Source organism: Symphalangus syndactylus, chromosome 4, assembly GCF_028878055.3.
Source record: "Symphalangus syndactylus isolate Jambi chromosome 4, NHGRI_mSymSyn1-v2.1_pri, whole genome shotgun sequence".
NCBI classification, from domain to species: domain Eukaryota; kingdom Metazoa; phylum Chordata; class Mammalia; order Primates; family Hylobatidae; genus Symphalangus; species Symphalangus syndactylus.
The window spans coordinates 140039907-140056982 of record NC_072426.2 but is presented as its reverse complement, the minus strand read 5'-3'; the positions used below and the strand labels follow the sequence as shown (position 1 = coordinate 140056982).

Here is a 17076-nt window from a genome sequence, read left to right as displayed (position 1 = left end):
TATGGTATATGTTAAATGTAGTAAAACATACTATAATTGCATAATTTTTAATCAAATGGACAAATGACTATTAGCATGAATTACTTGTTAGTTGAGAAAACTGCACATTTACAGCATGCATGGAGGATTGATCTGCAGTAACAACATCCTCTAAACAGTGTAAATTAGTGGCTTTTAAAATATATTTTCAAAATATTTTTACAGTAAATTACTCAATTTGAATACTATATTTTAAGCCAGTCACACACACATAATATATTCTGCTAATTGCTTGTTGCGTAAACTATTTTTAAAGAATATAATTATCGATAAATAATGATATCTTTAAAAAACAAAGAGGAAGTTACTTTAGTTCCAAATGTCAAAGTTTGCCAGTACAATCTTTTTCCAATAGAAACATTATAGTACTTTCTTAAATATTTTATAGTTTTTTCCTAATCACAAGTTATATCGCTGTTTCTTTTCTGTACTTAACAAATATATAGCATTAAATCAAATAGGAACGGTATATATTTATAATAGTGCATTCCTACATATACTGAGTATATGAATAAAGAATTATAAATTGTGACATCTTACAAGAGGTATGGCCAACAATAAATGTATAATGATCATTTTGGATTTTCAACCCTTTATTTTCTCTGATTACATATCACCCCAGCATCAAAAAGTATTTATGACATAAATATTATGACTCAATGTTTGTGGTGTTATCAGTACAAATCCTCCAAGTGCCATATTCTAATGAAGAGTGCAAGTAGAATTCCACTAATAATACTTCTTTATTAAATAAAATGTTTTTGTCATATTACATCTTATTTTGAAGCGTGTATTTAACTTTGAAAAAGCTGAAACACAGTTACACCTTTTTCTTTTAGTTGTTGTTACCTTTCGGTTTATTGGACTAATGAGAGAAATAGCACTAACATTATATTAAGGTATTATTCAAGACTTGTGTTGTTTATCTGTTTTTAGCATGCAGTGACCTGGAGTTCAGGGAAGTGGCAAACAGATTGCGGGACTGGTTCAAGGCCCTTCATGAAAGTGGAAGTCAAAACAAGAAGACAAAAACATTGCTGAGGCCTGAGAGAAGCAGTAAGATTTCTAAATTTGATAATTGCTACTGTATCTGATATGAAGTTTTATCTCCAATGAACCACTTAAAACAAAAACACATATTTCAGTATTTATTCACTGCATATATAATGAATAAAAATCAGAAAGTTATTACTTCCAAGCACACCTGTATTATTTTGCAAGGAAATAAGGCATTTGGGACAACTCTGATTGGAGGAAAAGGGAATGTCTCCTCAGAGGATATTTGGCTTTCAGTAGAATAGAAAGAATGGGAATATTCTTCAGTGTTTTATTAAGGTGGTAAAGAGGAGAACAACACAGAAAGTAAAGGTAAAAAACTGGAGTACTTAGATTTTTAAAGAATACAACAGAACTCCCCCATATGGTAGCCTTTCCAAGATTGCTTTGCTGATGTCTCTATTTCGACCCTGTGTGAAATGGACCAGTAGACAAAAGAGGATATCTGCAAATTAAATAAGTAAAACACAGAAGGAAAAAAAAGAGCCGTATACCTCTTACAATTTTTTTTTAAATTATCGGTATATAATTCTCTAAAAGTTTTTTTAGTTCCTTGGAAATAAGAAATACAAATTGAAATAGGTTACTTGTTATGAATAATTTTATAAACTTTTCATTTTATATTATTTTCATTTGCATAAAAATGTGTTTATTATTTAATGCATGTAAAAGGATATCGAAACACAGGCTGAATCTTTCAAAGATTGAAGCATGTGGTCCAAAACACAAGAAAAGCGGAAGGAGTAGCAATTACAAGCCACATCTCTTGGCTGACAAAGAAGAGCCAGATGTGTGACATTCATCACCTATCCTGATGTGACCCATCCACTCTCACCTGCGACCCTCAAAGTGCAGTTTCTAACAAAATGATGTAGTAAGATAATCCTCTATAGATTCCTAAATGCCTTATTTATTTTTCTCACATTAAGGAATTTTCTACAATGTCAATCTATTGTAGTTATGAATCTAATTTACATATTGAAATAATTTAATGCAGAAATGCAATTAAGCCATTACTTTTAGATTAGTAATTATCTTTGAATGCATAACGACTATCTATATATTTCTTTTTATGAATTTCACGAAGAAATTGTAGGATTTTTCATTTCCTATAGAAGAGTTCCTCAGACCTATCTCTGGATTTATCGGTTAATTTTTTGGCAAATGTAAATATTTTGATGCCTTTTAGCTGGAACTTGCCTAATAGAAATAATGGTTCAGTATATTTGCCGCTGTATTTATGAAGAAAAGATGTCTGGAGTGGGGAGAAAGTTTCTTCCACACGCTTACATTTTGATTTTTTTAAGATTCATGTTCACACCTGTTTTTAAAATTCATATCCCCTCCCAATATTCATAGTTGAACATTTTTATTACTTGCTCTAAAATTTCTCCTTTAACCTAAGCTTGAGTTCAGACTGATGCACCCTTCCAGATATGGAGATAATGAACAACATTTGCAACACTCAGCAAGGTGCCTGGGTAATTGTACACATTCACAAATACTTTCCTTTCTAGCTTTTTCTGTCAATAAATTCCATGTGTCAATAAATTCCATGAGATTCTCCAAGGATAGTAGATTAATTATAAGAAACTTCTTTAGAGTTGAATATCTTTGGACAAGATAGGAAAAAGTGGGCCGCGGGATTAGGTATACTGCTTGAAGGAGTCAGAAGCCAGCTAGAAAAAAATTTCCAAAGACAAGTTATCCATTAGAATAGGTATGACAAATCCACAGACAAGAAATGGCTGGCTCCTTCAGCTCCTCAGATCTGTGCACCCTATGGGTGAATCCTTCTTTGGCTCTATCTTATTTAATTTGTGAACCAACCCTCCAATATCAGACTCTCATCTCTTTTCTAATTTTATTTTCCCTGCAGAGCATTTATCAGATCTAATATAGTGGTTATCTACTTGTTTATTTAAATGTCTCTCTCTCTCTCTCCCAACCAGACTACTTAAACTCAATGTAGTAAGAGGTCTTTATTCACCGCTGTATTTCCAGAACCTAGGATAGAGTTTGACATATAGTATTCACTAAATAAAACTGAAAGGAGTTAATGAATGAATGAAGCAAAGAAGCAATCAATATACTACATTGTGTACCCATAGCATAGTTTAGTCGCTCAATTAGTGCCCTAGGAATGATTATTGATAATATTCATTATTTTCATCATGACAGTTATTACTGTAGTCAATTTTTATGCTTTTATTTCTATGAGAAAGATTACAAGCAGTGGAAGCAATGAGTCAAAATGTGCATGCATTTTAAATTACTTAAGATAATAGACATTGCCAGACTGCTTTGTAAAAAGCTTAACGGCATTTTGCATTTTTATCAGCAAGACATGGGAGTTAACTTTTCCCTGCATCCCTAATAGCAAAAAATATTACCATTCATTTTAACTTTTCCATTCTGATGAATATGCCATTATATTTCACTGTTAATTTTTTTTATTAGTAGTGAATTTGAACATAATATGCCATTATATTTCATTGTTAATTATTTTCTTTATTAGTAGTGAATTTGAACATTAAAAAATGGGGGGAAACTAAAAAGCACAGTTTTCAACTTATCTGATATTAACGTTATCACCCCTACATTCCATTTTATCACATTTGTTTAATATCTTTGTTAAAAACTTTGATCAGCTTTTCTTTATTATATTCATTTAAGTGTCTTTCTTGTGAAAACCCATAGTTTGGTTTTGATTTTTTAATATGACAGTGAGCAAACGTTGGGGTGTTTTTGTTTTTTATTTTTTTCTTTTTTTGAGACAGCATTTCGCTCTTGTTGCCCAGGCTAGAGTGCAATGGCGTGATCTCGGCTCATCGCAACCTCTCCCTCCAGTGTTCAGGCGATTCTCCTACCTTAGCCTCTGGAGTAGCTGGGATTACAGGCATGCGTCACCGCGCCCGGGTAATTTTGTATTTTTAGTAGAGACGGGGTTTCTCCATGTTGGTCAGGCTGGTTTCGAACTCCTGACCACAGGTGATCTGCCCGCCTCGGCTTCCCAAAGTGGTGGGATTACAGGTGTGAGCCACCGCACCCAGCAAGTTTTTGTATTTTTAATAATTAAGGATGTGGTTAAGTCAACATAAGGCAGAAAAAAATATTCTGATAAGATATAGAATGTTTGTCTTCAGGCATTTTATACTGAAGCCAAATAAAAATGTATTTTACAATCTCTTATTTATAGCAGACAAAAAATCCAATAACATTTTGTTATTTTAATAAAGAGAGAAAAATCAAATTTTAGTTTTGCATCAGTATAATATTTGATACTATTGTTAAAAATCTTATAAGAAATCTTTTAAAAATTAGTCAACATTGATGATGAAAAAATGTTTTTCATGAATCTTTTATACTTTTTACATTTTATTCATTTTTTACACATTTTTAGGATGATTAGTCATTTTCTATTAAGATGGCACTGTATTTTTTTTAAAAAAAGTCTTGTATATCTTGTTTACAAAGTTGCCTTATGTCAAGATTTTTCCTAAGAAAATCATTTATAATTTTTTGTTATAATAATTTTCACTTTATAGCTATAATTATGAGGTGGATAATTGTAAGGTTTGTCAGCATTTTGTAGTAAATAAGCAGATATTATGAATATAAATTTTATACATTTTTAATATCCATATACTTCTTTATAGTATATCATTTTAATGTGGCAAGAATGAACATGTTTATTAACAGAGCCAAGTATATACAGCTTTTCTAAACTATAAAAACAAGAGATAAAAAGCATATAAATTACAAAGCATGCTTTTGTGTTTTATCTTTTTAAAAATTATCTAGATATTAGATTAGATATGAAGGAATACCTATTAACTAACTTTAATATACATCTATTTTAAATTACCAAGAGTTATTGGAGATTTTTTTAAGTTGGCTTTATTAAAAAACATAATTACTGTTGAAATAAAACTTGTCATCTACATGATTTAATGTGGTTAAAAACAAATTTTTGGTTTCTGGGTTTGTTTTTTTTTTTTTTTAAATGGAGTCTGACTCTGTTGCCCAGGCTGGACTGCAGTGGTGTCATCTCAGCTCACTGCAACCTCCGCCTCCTAGATTCAAGCAATTATCCTGCCTCAGCTTCACAAGTAGCTGGGATTACTGGTGTGTGCCACCACACCAGCTAACTTTTGCATTTTTAGTGGAGACGGGGTTTCACCATGTTGGCCAGGCCAGTCTCAAACTCCTGACCTCAGGTGATCCGCCCACCTCAGCCTCCCCAAGTGCTGGGATTACAGGTATGAGCCACTGCTCCCGGCCAAATTTATGGTTTTTATAATCTCAAACACTTAGTAGATATAATGCTTACAATTGCATCAGTATACCTACATATGTTTAGGAAAAATATATCCAAATAGAATAATAATGTAAGCTATGTTACATTTAATGCTGGTAACACTAGAATCATAGCTATGTTTTGTTAAATAATATAAAACCAGTCATTTTTGCCAATCTTTTTAAAATTATGTGAATTGAATTTTTGAAACAGTTTTTCTTAGTAACCCTATGCCTAACCATTCCATTTTCATATAGAAAACGTGACAGTAGGCCTGCATAGTAGTGTATAAAAATGCTTGTTTGTGTTTTTTATTGAATGTTGTTTATTTTATTATTTTACTTAATTTTAAAATTATTTGTTATTGATGCTCAGTGAATAGAACTATATATTCTTGAATAGTAATTAAAATCAGAAAATTAACCAAATCACCTGTTTCTTCTAACAGCAATCTCTATTTTTATTAGTTATTACTTACAAAGTATTTTGTGCTTGTTTATATTTAGTGTCAAAATAGTGATATTATGTGCAAACATGCAAAAGAGGGCCAAATCACACGTTTTTGTGGTTGTGCAAAGAAGAATGCTTAAATGCTAATATCTATTGTTTAATGTGTACAATATTACCTTTGACTTAGATCTTTGCCTTTTGATGAATCTGTATCTCCAATTACATTTAAATTATTAATGTAATGTTCATTAAAATGGTCACTTTTTACTATCTAGAAATACCATACAACTTGTTTTCTATAATATTAGAATATGTGTGAATAGAATATATAGTTTCTTAAAAACTAATTCTCAATATTTACGTCTGTTTGGTCTAACTTTAAAGACTAGCATACAAGTGGAAAGTTAATGAATGACTTCAAGAGGTGCATCTGAGCTGGTGCTGAGCTGCTTGGCACACAGGAGGAGAAAGCAGAAAGGATGCTAGCATGTGTCTTCTTTGTCAATACTTTATCTCCTTAAATAATCTGAAAATTTCAGCACTCCATCTCACTGCAAAGTCTTAGATACATGATCTTTTCCAACCCCAAATACAGGGCAATAAAGGCCATAGGTACAACCCAATAAAGTTGGCTGGAAATAGTGTCCACAACAAGGGCCAATGCTTTGCCAAACATTGTTGAGCATGATTGCAAATATTAAGTTGAACCTTATGAAACTACCAATTTTGGAACTACAAAACAATAGTTTTTAGAGGTCAACCTGATATAAGTCATCTAAGAATTGACTGCTTCTTATATTTAAGTTAGTCTAGACTTTAACCTATTTTCTTTCCCTGAGTAGTAACACATACCTTTTATTTGTGTTTAATTTCCCAGTTGTGTTATAATAGGTAAGAATACAAATTAAGCCATAATAGTTTTTTCTCTTTTATCCTAATCTCATGATCCAGGATCATAATCTCGTTCTTAGTATTTATATCTAACTGCACGGCAGCTAATGATCTATAGGCTGAGTGCAGAAGGGTAGCATACTCTCTAACTTCATTTGTTTCCTAATCATAAGCCAGATTGCTAAAAACTGTGAGTACAGATTACTCTTAGGAACTAACCATTGCCTGCTGACTTCTCTGTGACTTCCACAAAGTGTTATAGAATTTTTGATTAATATAATTTCTCATAGTAAAGGCACATCCTTCATATTTGCCTCTTACTTGTCCTAGAACACTCTTCCCCCAGGTATCTGTGTGGCTCACTCCCTCACTTCATCCAGCTTGTTGCCCAAACATTCCTCACTAGGTGCCTTCCCTTCCACCCCATCTAAAATAGCAACAGCACCCCAGAGCATTCATCTCCTGTTTGTGCTGCTTCATTATTCTTTCTAGCAAATATTGCTAACTGATATACAAATGTTTACTGATTTATTTTCTCTCTCTTCCAAATAAAATATAAGCACTCTAAGGTCAATAGTTTTCCACTGTAGAAACTGCAGGCACTAGAAAAGGCCTTGGCATATGGAAGGGACTCAATAACAATTTGTTAAATGAAATAAACCAAAAAGTCTAATCACAAATTGTTACCTAGACAATGTCCTAACTTCAGAAGAGTGATAAATTAGCCTGTAGCTGCTTGCTTATATTTGCTACATAACATAGTTTCCAAAAGGGCAAGATTCTGATGATAGCAGAATTGGATTAAAAGGGTAAAAGCTTAGTGAAATTTAAATGGAAAGATATTTTGCTTTTTCAAAAAAGTCAATGAACCTTGAAAGTGGAATATAGTTTTATAAAGAAAGGGGGATTTTCTAGCCTCACATACCATCAAATCAATTTGCTATATATTTTGCATGAGTTAACATTTAAAATATAATGAAATATAGTCTTTTTAGTAGCTATTTTAGTAATTATACTTAACTCTTAAACACATTATGATAGTAACCTGAGATTTTAATCAACCAAATTGTATTACAGCATATGCATAAAGAATTCCACAGTCATTATTCAAGAATTGTATTTTACTTGAATCTTGGACAGTGTAAATATTTCATAGCTAAATGATTTGAGTGGACAAAATGGTCAAAAATGTCATAGCTTTAAAAAAATGGAGTTTATACAGCCTGTCATTATTTTTTAACAACCAACACCTAATTTTTATTTTATTAAGTCAGGCTTCTTGAATATATTTTGTTTGGATTTACTTTAGAGCTATCACTGAAAAACAAAGGAATGATCATAGAAAAGTAACTAAGATGGTAAAAATCTTAAAATGTGTTTTACGCTAAGAAGTTGAAGGAAATGCAGCTATTTAGCCTCTCATCCTATTATCATTAGCATGAAAATGCTTGGTGATGCTTTATTCAATAAGAATAGGTTGTGCCTATTATTATCAAGATAACTTGATTTTGTTTTATTATTTAAATCTCCAAAAATTGCATAGCAGAAATACTATACCCAGGCTTTTAAAAATATGGCTGCAATCGAGAATATATGGTTCTTGAAAGTGACATTGTACTAATTTTCCCTTTAACAATTTGGAGAGCATCAGGACATTAGCATCATACGCAAATCCCCAGATTAGCAGAGTCTGACTCAGATTAAGATAATGTCTTCTCTCTGCTTTCCTACACGCCAAATGTTCTCCTCAGTCAGAGAAAATGATAGAATTACTTAAACCTCCAGGGTAAATGAATACATTCTAATTTCTTACCAAGATATTGCTCACTTTATGTCATGCTGTCTTCACATTAAGAGAAAGACTGAATTTGGAATCAGATGGTTTAAAACAATGCCACATTTTAATGTAATTAGGAGTCTTCTAGGTATAGCAGGAGACTTCATCTTTTGAAAACAAAATATTTGAGAAGATTAGATAAATTTTCTTATTTTAAGTAATAAAATGAGAGATCCAGATCATTGCTTATTTTGGTCCTAATTATTGAGACATCTGGCATTTTATTCTCTTTTATTCTGTAGACTCTTAACTCCTTATAATAAAATTTAATTATATGCTTAAGTATTACTAAGGTATTGTCTTAAGATTTGTATATTTTAATTTTGCTGAAATTATACAATTCATATATAGCTAAATTAATGTAACCACATTTAGTTTAAAAATATTGCTATAAAATAAAAGTACTAAGTGATTGATGTACTGCAGTAAAATTATTTTGTTACATTATCGTGTCCTGAGAAATTACTGCATTGGATCTGCTAGGAACCAAACTTTTGGTTATCCTTTATTCTTTAGGAACTGTATTATTCCAAACAATGGCAATTGCTATCAGCACTGGCTATTTTTTAACATTTCTCAGTGGGTGAATGAAATGTTGTCAACTTTATTACATTCTGTTTTCAATAATGTAAATATTTAATTTCAAAATAAAGCCATGTAGGGTGTTCAAGCAATTTTAGCCAGTCATCTGAACTATCAGAACTTATTCAAAATGAAACAACCCCCCCCAAAAAAAAAGCAATTAAGAGGTTAAGAAATCTGCAGAAAAATAAAACAAAACAGAAAATTTTGTTACCACATATAGTCAATTATAGTCAATTATAAACATTATTCCTGTTAAACTTTACTCCAATGCCAGCTGAGTAATACATAAAATCCTTGAATGTTTGCCAAATAGGTGTCTTGAAAGCATCAAGAAGTGATAGTTAAAACCAACAGAAAAAATATACATAAAAACAAGTAAAATAACTAAAAAAAAATTATCTGGGGTTGTTTAATGAGAAAACAAATGATTCTATATACCACTGCAGTCCTTGAACCATATGCTAGCCAATACAAAAGCCATTAATTTTATGATGATTCATTTGAGACATTAACGAGGGTTAAATGATTTTCAACATATCACAGCAAGGAAGAATCCATATAACATTGTATATTTTCCATTTTCTTTATTTTTATATTTTATATTTTGATTGCATAAGTAATGCTGCTTATTTTTTAAAAATAACACGTGGAGGTATATTAACAGAATATCTTTTCACCAACTCCATTCATTCCCTTTTTTCATGAGGTAGAAAATGTTAGCAGCCTGAGTTATATGATTTTCCAATACTGCTTTCTTTTTTTTTTTTTTGAGACAGAGTCTCGTTCTGTTGCCCATGCTGGAGTGCAGTGACATGATCTCAGCTCACTGCAACCATCACCTCCCAGGTTCAAACAATTCTCCTGCCTCACCCTCCCAAGTAGCTGGGATTACAGGCATGCGCCACCATGCCTGGCTAAATTTTGTATTTTTAGTAGAGACAGGGTTTTGCCATGTTGGCCAGGCTGGTCTTGAAATCCTTACCTCAAGTGATGCACTCACCTCGGCCTCCCAAAGTTCTGGGATTACAGGAGGGGGCCACCATGTCCCACCAAATCTACTTCATTTTCATACAAAGATATGTACTTACATAAACAGACCTATTTTTAACAAATATAAGCTCATACTACGCACAGTATGTGCCAGCTTGCTTATTACTACTGTTTATTTTAACCTTTTAACACTTCATTGTTTTGCAAATATTTTCTCACTACATCCTTTCTATTTTGACTTTTGAATATCTCTTAGTACATGTTCTTTAAGAAAGTCTTTCTCACAAAAATACTGATTTGTATATTCTCCTAATGTATATATTTTTTGCACTTAAATCTTTAAACCTATTTACAATTTATTAATGTGAGCTCAGATTCTGGCAATAAATTATGTACCCTTATTGAATTAAAAATAATATATTTACAGCTAATTTATGTTTATTCTTATGCTTGAATTTTCTTTTTAAATGCTACCTATTTTTTCATATTTCTTTGTTATTGATTTCTACTGTAATTCTGGTTAGTTTTAGTATCAGACTTTGAATGATTTTAGTTCTTTAAATTTGTCGAGGTCTATTTTATGGCTCAGAATATGTCCCATCTGCACCTAAAAGGAACATGTATTCTGTTATTATTTCTTGGACTATTCTGTCAATATAAATTATGTCAAGTTTGTCGACAATGATTTTCAGATCTATATCCTTACTCTTTTTCTATCTACTTACCTTAGTGAGTACTTTTAGAACAGTGTTGACGTTTTCAGATGTAATTGTCTATTTCTCTGTTCAGTTCTATTAGATTTCTTTCTCAGGTATTCTGAAGACTCTTTTAAGATACATTATACGTTTGGGGCTACTATATCTTCTTGTTGAACTCTTTATCATTATGTGATGTATGTTGGTTAATGGGTACAAAAACACAAATAAAAAGTAATAAGATCTCATGTTTGATAGCATAGTGGAGGAACTATAGTAAATTGTAATTTATTGTATGTTTCAAAATAACTAGAGAAGAGGACTTGGAATGTTCCCAAAACAAAGAAGTGATAAATGTTTGAGATGACGGATACTCCAATTACCCTGATTTGGTCATTATTTGTTGTATATTTGTATCCAAATATCACATATACCCATAAATGTATAAAGATATTATATATCCATAAAACTTAAAAAAATTCATCTTTCTTTTTTAAAATATATTTTCACTGGGTAAAGTATACTGGGTTGAGAGCTTTGTGTTTTGTTTTATTTTGTTTCAGCATGTTACCCCTGTCATGCCACTGTTTCTGGCTTGCGAGTTTCAGCTGACAAATCCACTATTTTCTTTACTACTCTGGTGAAATATGTATCTATTTTAGAGATGTTTCTCCTCATCACTCTTTAAACAGTTTGACTATGGTGCATCTAGATTTTGTCTGTATATCTGTTTGATTGGTTGGTGTTTATTCTGTTTAGTGTTCTCTAAGATTCTTATCTCTGTGGTTTGATGTAATTCATTAATTTTGGAGAATTCTAAATTAATCATTGAAGTATTCTTCGACCCCATTTTTCTCTCTTTCTTCTTCTTCTGATATTTTAATTACTTCTCTCTTAGATTGTTTGATAATAACCACAGCTCTATTATGTTCTGTTTTCCTCCTACTCCTTTTCACCTTCTTCTTATTACTCCTTTTTGTTCTCTCTTCCTCCTCCTCCTTCTCCTCTGTTTTCTTTTCTTCTCTTTCTCCTTATCATCCTCTGCCTCCTACTCCCAAACAATTCTATTTGTTTCTTTCCTATAGTTTCCATCTGTAGTTTTAACACAAGTGTTCGCCATTTATACTACAGCCTTTAACCTATTAATCATTGTAATTTTAAATTATTTCTCTGATTATGTCCACATCTGTTATTTCTAATCTGGTGCTACCGAGTGCTTTGTCTCTTGGCAGTGTTTATTGTTGGTTTATTTTCTTCCTTTTATACATGTCTCTATCTTTTTGGTTAAAACTGGATATATTGTGTAGAACAGTAGAGATGGATGTAAATAACATTTGTGCCTGGAAATAGTGATGCCTCTTCTTTTGCATGGCATTTAGTACGGCAGTTGAGCCAGTCTATTCTGATAATTAAGCTAAGTTTTGGCTTTGGTTTTATTCTTGTTATCCTCAGTGCATCTCGGGCTTCAAGTAACTATAGCATTGACTTGTGCTTAGCGTGAGACTGGCTTGCCACAGCCTTTTTCTCCATTTGTTTCTTGATTTTTCCTTTGCAATTGAGGCTCAGAGAGGGTCCCCCTTCTTGATTGTACCCCTCCACCATTGATAGAAGGTTGGCACTTCTTAAGCAACATTTGCTACTCTGGTAGTGGGAGTACTCCTTCATATTTTTGTTAAGCTACAAAGAACTCAAACAAATTTATAAGAATAAAACAAAGAACCCCATCGAAAAGTAGGTAAAGGATATGAACAGACATTACTCAAAAGAAGACATTTATGCAGCCAACAGACACATGAAAAAATGCTCATCATCACTGGCCATCAGAGAAATGCAAATCAAAACCACAATGAGGTACCATCTCACACCAGTTAGAATGGCGATCATTAAAAAGTCAGGAAACAACAGGTACTGGAGAGGATGTGGAGTAATAGGAATGCTTTTATACTGTTGGTGGGACTGTAAACTAGTTCAATCATTGTGGAAGACAGTGTGGTGATTCCTCAAGGATCTAGAACTAGAAATACCATTTGACCCAGCCATCCCATTACTGGGTATATACCCAAAGGATTATAAATCATGCTGCTATAAAGGCACATGCACACGTATGTTTATTGCGGCACTATTCACAATAGCAAAGACTTGGAACCAACCCAAATGTCCATCAATATAGACTGAACTAAGAAAATGTGGCACATATACACCATGGAATACTATGCAGCCATAAAAAAGGATGAGTTCATGTCCTTTGTAGGGAGATGGATGAAGGTGGAAACCATCATTCTCAGCAAACTATCCCAAGAACAAAAAACCAAACACTGCATGTTCTCACTCATAGGTGGGTATTGAACAATGAGAACACTTGGACACAGGAAGGGGAGCATCACACACCGGGGCCTGTTGTGGGGTTGGGGGAGGGGGGAGGGAAAGTATTAGGAGATATACCTAATGTAAATGACGAGTTAATGGGTTCAGCACACCAACATGGTACATGTACACATATGCAACAAACCTGCACGTTGTGCACATGTACACTAGAACTTAAAGTATATAAAAAAAGTGGACATCTTTTCTCCCCTGTATTGAAAAAGAAATGAGACAGAAAAGGAAGTGGAAGAAATGGCTTTGAAGATGAGGAAAGAGACCACAAGCCTAGAAATATGGATGGTGGCTAGGTGGAAATTGTCCTCCACTGGTAGCCATCAAGGGCCCCAATACTGTAACTTCAAATAACTAAATCTTGCCAGTAACCCCACTGAAAAAAGAAACAGATTCTTTGCTACTGCCCCAAGAAAGGAACTGCAGATACTTTGATTTTAGTGTTTTGAGATCTCTGTTGGACTTTCAGCTTACAGAATTATGAAATAATGAATTGATATTACTTAAGATATTAAATTTCGTGGTCATCTGTTACAGCAGCAATACCAAATTAACATAGTTAATTAACTATATTTTACTTTTTGGTGTTTGCTCTAGGGTTTATAGTATAAATCATTAACTTACCACAATGTACCTTCAAATAATATTGTAGCACTTTACATATGATGTAAGAAACTTACCAGAGTACACTTCCCTCCCTACCCCAGCACACACACATTTTGTGCTATTAGTTTCATACATTTTAATTCTACCTATGTTGTACCCTCCACAGTACTTTGTTATGGTTTTTGCTCTAAACAACTCATTAGCTTTTAAAGTGATTAAAATGTAACGAAAAAAGTTTTCTATGTTTACCTACATATGTAGCATTTGTGGCCCTCTTCATTGCTGTATGTAGATCCAAATTTCCATCTGGTATTATTACATTCTCTGTCGTGGTATTATTACATTCTCTGTCATTATTACATTATTATATTTCAAGAGTTGTAACTCTTGAAATCTTTCAGCTTTGCATTGTTTTTAGAAGGTCTTTCTTTTAGCTTAATTTTTGAAAGATAATTTTGCTAGATATGGCTTTTTCTTTGTTTAAGCACTTTAGAAATTTTCCATTTTCTTCTGGGCTTCAAAGCCTCTGAGGAGAAGCTTGCTGCCATTCTCAGCTTTGTTTCTCTGTGCGGAATTTCTCCTGTTTCAGTATTTGTCTGGCTACTTTTAAAGTTTTTTTTCTCTTTTTGATGCTGGCTTTCACCAATTTGTTTATGGTATGCTTTAGTTTGGTTTTCTTTCTTTCTTTTTTTCTGCTACTTGATGTTAATTGTACTTTGTGTATCTGCATTTGTAATTGTTGTCAAATTCAAAAAGTTGTAAGTCACTGAACCCCCACACTTCGAGTAGTCTTCTGAGACCCCAATCGCTGATATGTTAAGGCAAGTGACATAGTCCCACAGTTCAGTAAGGTTCATGGTTGGTTTTTCTTTTTCATATTCTTTCTCCTATGTGCTTTATTTTGGATAATGTCTTTCATATGTTTTCAGTTTCAAGGATTTTTTTTTCTTCTGAAGTGTCCAATGTGCTTTTAATACCACCATTCATTTCATTGATTGTATGTTTCATTTCTAGACATTCTAGTTAGAATGTTGCATATAGTCTCCAGACAGAAAACCCTAATTGGCAAATTCCTAGCTCCTGGTATTCTGCTCAGTTTCTCTGGGCAGTTCCTTCAACCTACAAAACCCTGTAGCACATATCTCATCTACTTCTGCCTCCTCCAAACTGAGTCTGAGCTTTCAGAACTGGTTGAATCCCAGAGAAGTTTTTGTCTTTCATCTGTTTGGCTGTACCCAACTCTCTTTCCGCAGTGTTCTTTTCCTGCCAGCCATAAGGTACATAACAGATATTCATTTTGGAATGATATGGCCGTTTCTCTATGCAGACCCTTGTATACTTTGGATCAAGGGCACACCAGAAATCTCACACCAAGGTTGCTTTATTCATGTGATCCCTGGGCATTTGGCAACTTCTGGTAATTAGAATAGTTTACACCAATATCTCAAAATATACTGTTTTAAAAATTTGCTTCAAGGTAATAGGGACCTAATCTACATTTTTAACCTTACATTTCCAGAACCAAGGTGAGCACTTGCACAGAAAATAGGAAATAAGGAATTCATGTTTACTGTTTGTTTGAGTAAGATAACTCTATTTTGATTCTATAAACAATTTTACAAGAGAATGTAAACAACAACAACAAAAACACTGAAATTCTTTATACTTTTATGAAAATGCCAGAAATACGTCTTTTACCTTTGTATTCCCATTTTCTAATATGGTGATTCACAGATATAAGCATTAAATATCTTCTGAAAATTAATAAATTCCCAAAAGTTTGTGAAATTATAAATTTTTCAAGCCCCCAAATCTCCTATTTAATTTTTAATCCTAAGTATCTATATTTTTATTTCTATTATTTTTATAACTCAAGGTGTAACAAGAAAAAAACTATCAAAATAGATTTTGTATTACTAGAACATAAAATCAGCTACAAAATCTGAGAGAATTGCACTCAGAAATGTTTAAACTACTCTTCATACCCTGTTGTTGAAGATTACATCTTTTTGATACTGTTTTCATAAGTCCCCATGTCTCCAATATACCCTCTTTTCCATGCAAGTAACCGAGTTATTAGTTTACTTTCACTTGTAATGAGTAGAAAAGAGAAAATTAAACAACAACTAGATAAGCAACATACATATGAGAGCTCACTGAATCCCTAAAAATAAGAATTGTTGAAAGCAAATTTTTAAAATAGATCAAAACACTGACATTGCATCTGATGCTATTTAGGAAACAGGTTCGTGAGGTCTGCAGCTTACCAGGGGTAACCCATGTGGAATAGTGTGTAGCTTGAATACAAACCCAGTTCCGTCATCTCTCTATACATGCTCTATCCAGTGCACCATCTGGCCTCCCCTAATAACACATTTGCATTTGTAAAATTTCCTTGAGGGAAGCAGGAGACCAAGTGGCTGTGTAAATTACGTGATGATTATTCTTTCTCTGGTCAACAGGTTTATGTGAAATAGCACAGTCACCATAATCCTACCAAGATATAGGGAATTATTAAAGTTATTACTTATTTTGTGTAAAGTATGCTTTTAAGATCATATTTTCAGTTCTGTGAATAAATATAAATTTTATTTTTTGTTCATAGGATATTTTAAAATAGTATTTACATATATCTAATTAGACATTTATCATGATATACTGTTTATTCAAAGACGCTTGATCAGTAAAGTAATATAAATAATATATAATTATAATAGTAACTGCCACTGAATGAATGACTAATTAGTACCAAATGCTTTCTGGTTAATTAATTCTCACAACTATCCTGAAGTGTAGATACTACTATATCCACTTTAATTTGAAACAATTTACTCATGATGAATTTAATGCTCTACTTCTCTAACTATTCATTAGATGTCCTACACTAGCTACCTGCTATGTTGACTTATTTTGCTTTCTGCTAATGGTGCCTTTCATATTTAACTAATCATTTTCTTTTTTTGCCTTTAGGATTTGATACCAGCATCTTGCCAATTTGCAAGGACTCACTTGGCTGGATGTTTAACAGACTCGATACAAACTATGACCTGCTATTGGACCAGTCAGAGCTCAGAAGTATTTACCTTGATAAGAATGAACAGTGTACCAAGGCATTCTTCAATTCTTGTGACACATACAAGGACAGTTTAATATCTAACAATGAGTGGTGCTACTGCTTCCAGAGACGACAAGGTAAAAGATGAGACCCTTACAGATGCAAATAGTTGAACTGCATGTCAAATTTTACTTAT

At 32.7% G+C, this 17076-nt stretch overlaps 1 protein-coding gene across 5 annotated transcripts in view; it reads left to right on the top strand.

Moving 5' to 3' along the window:
• SPOCK3 (SPARC (osteonectin), cwcv and kazal like domains proteoglycan 3) overlaps positions 1-17076 on the top strand; it is a 481221-nt gene that overhangs the window by 447495 nt on the left and 16650 nt on the right. For 4 of the 5 annotated variants that reach the window (XM_055276342.2, XM_055276338.2, XM_055276337.2 and 1 more), the window contains 2 exons: positions 976-1095; positions 16796-17017. In XM_055276342.2, coding sequence (XP_055132317.1) covers positions 976-1095; positions 16796-17017 — 342 coding nt within the window. The remainder of the gene's footprint in view (positions 1-975; positions 1096-16795; positions 17018-17076) is intronic. The other variant, XM_055276339.2, reaches the window with a different exon arrangement.